Source organism: Molossus molossus, unplaced genomic scaffold (assembly GCF_014108415.1).
Source record: "Molossus molossus isolate mMolMol1 unplaced genomic scaffold, mMolMol1.p scaffold_m16_p_16, whole genome shotgun sequence".
Taxonomy (NCBI): domain Eukaryota; kingdom Metazoa; phylum Chordata; class Mammalia; order Chiroptera; family Molossidae; genus Molossus; species Molossus molossus.
This window is the reverse complement of record NW_023425351.1, coordinates 19,147,869-19,151,111: the sequence shown is the minus strand read 5'-3', so window position 1 is coordinate 19,151,111 and position 3,243 is coordinate 19,147,869. Positions and strand designations below refer to the sequence as shown.

The 3,243-nt window shown below is 41.8% G+C and overlaps 1 protein-coding gene across 1 annotated transcript in view; it reads right to left on the bottom strand.

The window, feature by feature from the left end:
• CLVS1 (clavesin 1) overlaps positions 1–2,782 on the bottom strand; it is a 172,461-nt gene extending 169,679 nt beyond the window's left edge. The window contains 2 exon segments of the mRNA XM_036264106.1: positions 2,074–2,185; positions 2,188–2,782. Coding sequence (XP_036119999.1) covers positions 2,074–2,185; positions 2,188–2,527 — 452 coding nt within the window. The 5' untranslated portion in view covers positions 2,528–2,782.
• Positions 2,783–3,243: the final 461 nt, after the last annotated feature.

Genomic DNA, 3,243 nt, shown 5'->3' with positions numbered 1-3,243 from the left:
AGTAAACACAGTTACAGTACAGCCGGGCTAAGTCAACTCTCTCTCAAGTCACACTAACAGGCTTCAACTCCCTCTTTGTATTTACTAGTGTGTGGCACTGAGTGAGTTACTGAACTTCTGACAACTTTGTGTCGTCAAATGTAAAACAGGAATAATAACAATTTCTGTCATGAAAAGTTCTTGGTGGGTTAAACAATATATATAAAGACTCAATAGATTATGTGGTAAGTAGGAAAAATAGTAACTATGATAACAGTGGTTCTTACACTTCTGTTGTAAATGCTTTAATGGCAACATGAACAGAGGAAGGGCACCTAACTCAAGTGCCGGGTTATGAAGGCCGCCTTCCTGAAGAACCATGAAGATGGATATCAATCAGACAGTGTCTAGAATGGTTGGAATTGAAACAAGAAGTGGTTGGTCTCTCCTTCAGGTGTCTCATGGGACAAATCTAAAAGGCACGTAAAAACCTCAGCTAGTCAAGGCAAAGCTAAGACTTCCAACCAGCTGGGCCAGAGAGCAGAGGAAGGGCAGAGGGTAAAGCAGAGGTACAGAAAGTGGGTCACATAGGGCCTTCCTTTACTTTGAAGAATTTTAATCAGGAGAGTGATGTGATGGAATTTTGTAAGGGTCACGCTGGCCACAATGGAGACAAGCATGGCTCAGAAGGCACTAGATCAGAGGTGGGAACACCAGGTAGGAAGCTGTCATAGTAACACAAATGAACAACGATAAGAACCCAAACCAAAGCAACAGTAGTGGTAGCAAAAGGAAGAGATTTGAGAGGTTTTAAAGAAAAGGGTCGGGCCCTGGCCGGTTTGGCTCAGCGGTTAGAGCGTCCGCCTGCGGTCCGGAGAGACCCGGGTTCGGTTCCCGCTAAGGGCATGTACCTCGGTTGCAGTTTGTCCCCGGCCCTGGTTGGTCGTGCGGGTGGCAGCCACTCGATGTGTCCCTTTCACATCGATGTTTCCCTCTCTCTCCCTCTTCCTCTCCCTCCCTCCCACTCTATCTGTACAAAAAATGGAAAAATGTCCTCAGGTGAGGATTAAAAAAAAAATAAAGAAAAGGGTCGGACATAGCAGTTTATTGGATGTGAGATGCAAAGGCAAGGAGCAGCCCAGGATGACACCCAGATTTCTGGCTCAAGAAGAGGGATGGATGGAAGGGCAGGCATAGCAGAGAAGGTGATGCATTCAGCCAGGGACATGTTGAGTTTGTGGTTCTTTATAGAATTTTCAGGATGAAACTTCTCACACTCAGAAAAGATATAGGATTTTAAACTTATGGAGGGGATTCAAGAAATTACTTTATGTGTTGAAAACACTTGATTTAAAGCTATCTTCCGAATCCATTTTTGTTGTGGTGGTTAAAGATGAGAACACTACAGACAGAATATATGGTTCTTCTAGAAGAACAGCTTTCAATTTTATTAAAACAAATGACTCACATTCTGGCTGGTTTGGCTCAGTGGTTAGAGCGTCAACCTACGAACCAAAGAGTTGTGGGTTTGATTCTGCTCAAGGGCATGTACCTCAGTTGCAGTTTGTCTCGGGCCCTGGTCGGGGTCGTGCAGGAGGCAAACAATCGATGTTTCTCTCTCACATCGGTGTTTCTCTCTCTCTTTCTCTCTACTCCTCCTTCCCACTCTATCTGAAAATAAATGAAAAAATATCCTCAGGTAAAGATTTAAAAAAATAAAATAAATAAATGACTCACTTTAATGAAGAGACTAGTGACTCCTAAGGTGTCTTACAATTCTAACACTATGATTCTGTTGTTCCAAAAAATAGCCATGAATCTGGAATTATTATTTGATGACAGTAAATTTGTGGCCTTAAAACTTCCTTTGTGGGTATGTGGAATATATTTTTTAAATGAAAGCCCACTATCTATAAAGCTGTACAGCCCCAACATGCAGTGGCTATGCTTATGTAAACAAACAAACAAAACAACAAAAAACAAAGACGCTATCTACAAAAAAACAAAAAACAAAAAAACAACAAAAAAAACAAAGACGCTATCTACAAAAAAACAAAAAACAAAAAAACAAGTAAAGACGGTATCTACATTTACCTCCTCTGGTCCCAGTAGGCTGCAAACAACAGGAGAATCTTCCTGCCGTAGTGATCACGGTTTTCCAGCACTCCAGGGAACCCATCGATGAGTGCCAACTTAATGCCGGGTCATCGGCCTTGAAGTTTTTGAACATGTCCGAGTTTAGCTGGTGGTACTGGAAGTACTGGGCCAGGAGTCTAAAGGCATCTGCTTGGTGAAATTTCCTGGCTTGGAGAAATCTCAGAATGAAGGCATCATCTGTGCGTAAAAATCCAATGTCAGGCCTAGTGATGATCATGTCCCTGACTTGCTGAATGTCCTGATGTAAAACATCTGGGTTTTCATTCAGTTCCAGACGAGCTTTCTCTATAGTTTCTGGACTGAGTCCAACCTGTAAATGGGTCATGTTGGCCAAATCTCCTTTCCAAGTGTTTAATTTCTGATATTTGGGAAGAAGAGAAACTGGTCCCATTCATGTGCTGGTCTGCTGAAACCCTGGCCCACTCAACAGTAGTTTTACTACCAAGCTTCCACTGAAACCGACAGATCAAGGGTCTCCTTCTGTCCCTGGAAAGCGTAGGACATCCAGGTCTTATGTGGTGGTAGCCCTCCACAAGAGATGCCAAACCGAGGCCATTGCTCCTGCTAAACAAGAGAGACAAAGCAGAGATAATACAAAGGAAGTCTGGGAAAATTAATTGGATCTGAGATAGAAAAGCAGCACATTGTGCTTCAGATTTGATTAGATTAGATATCCAAAGAATAAGGGTAAATTATCTTTACAAGGTATATTTGGCATAATTTTATTGACAAAGTGCATATAATGCAAGTATTTGAAATATGTTCGGGAACTTTTCAGTTACATTGACTAGCTAACATAATAGTATATGGTCAGATTAGTGATAGATTGCACTGTTATTAATTGCCCCGAGAGGCAGTGAGAAGAGAGAAAGATGCTTTTCTGTTACAGCGTGCTTTAGGGGCTATTCTCAGGCCCAGATGTGGCAGAGAAATTATGGCTGCTGTACAATTTACTGCTTCCCATTAGCCTCTTCTCTCAAATAGAACTATCTTTTGAAGAAATCCTCATCCCCCACCTTTTTAAAGGCAGTCATTTCCATCTTAACAATAACAAGGGACTGTTAAGTTCACCCTATTCTAACCCCAAAGGTACTTAATTAGTAAGAA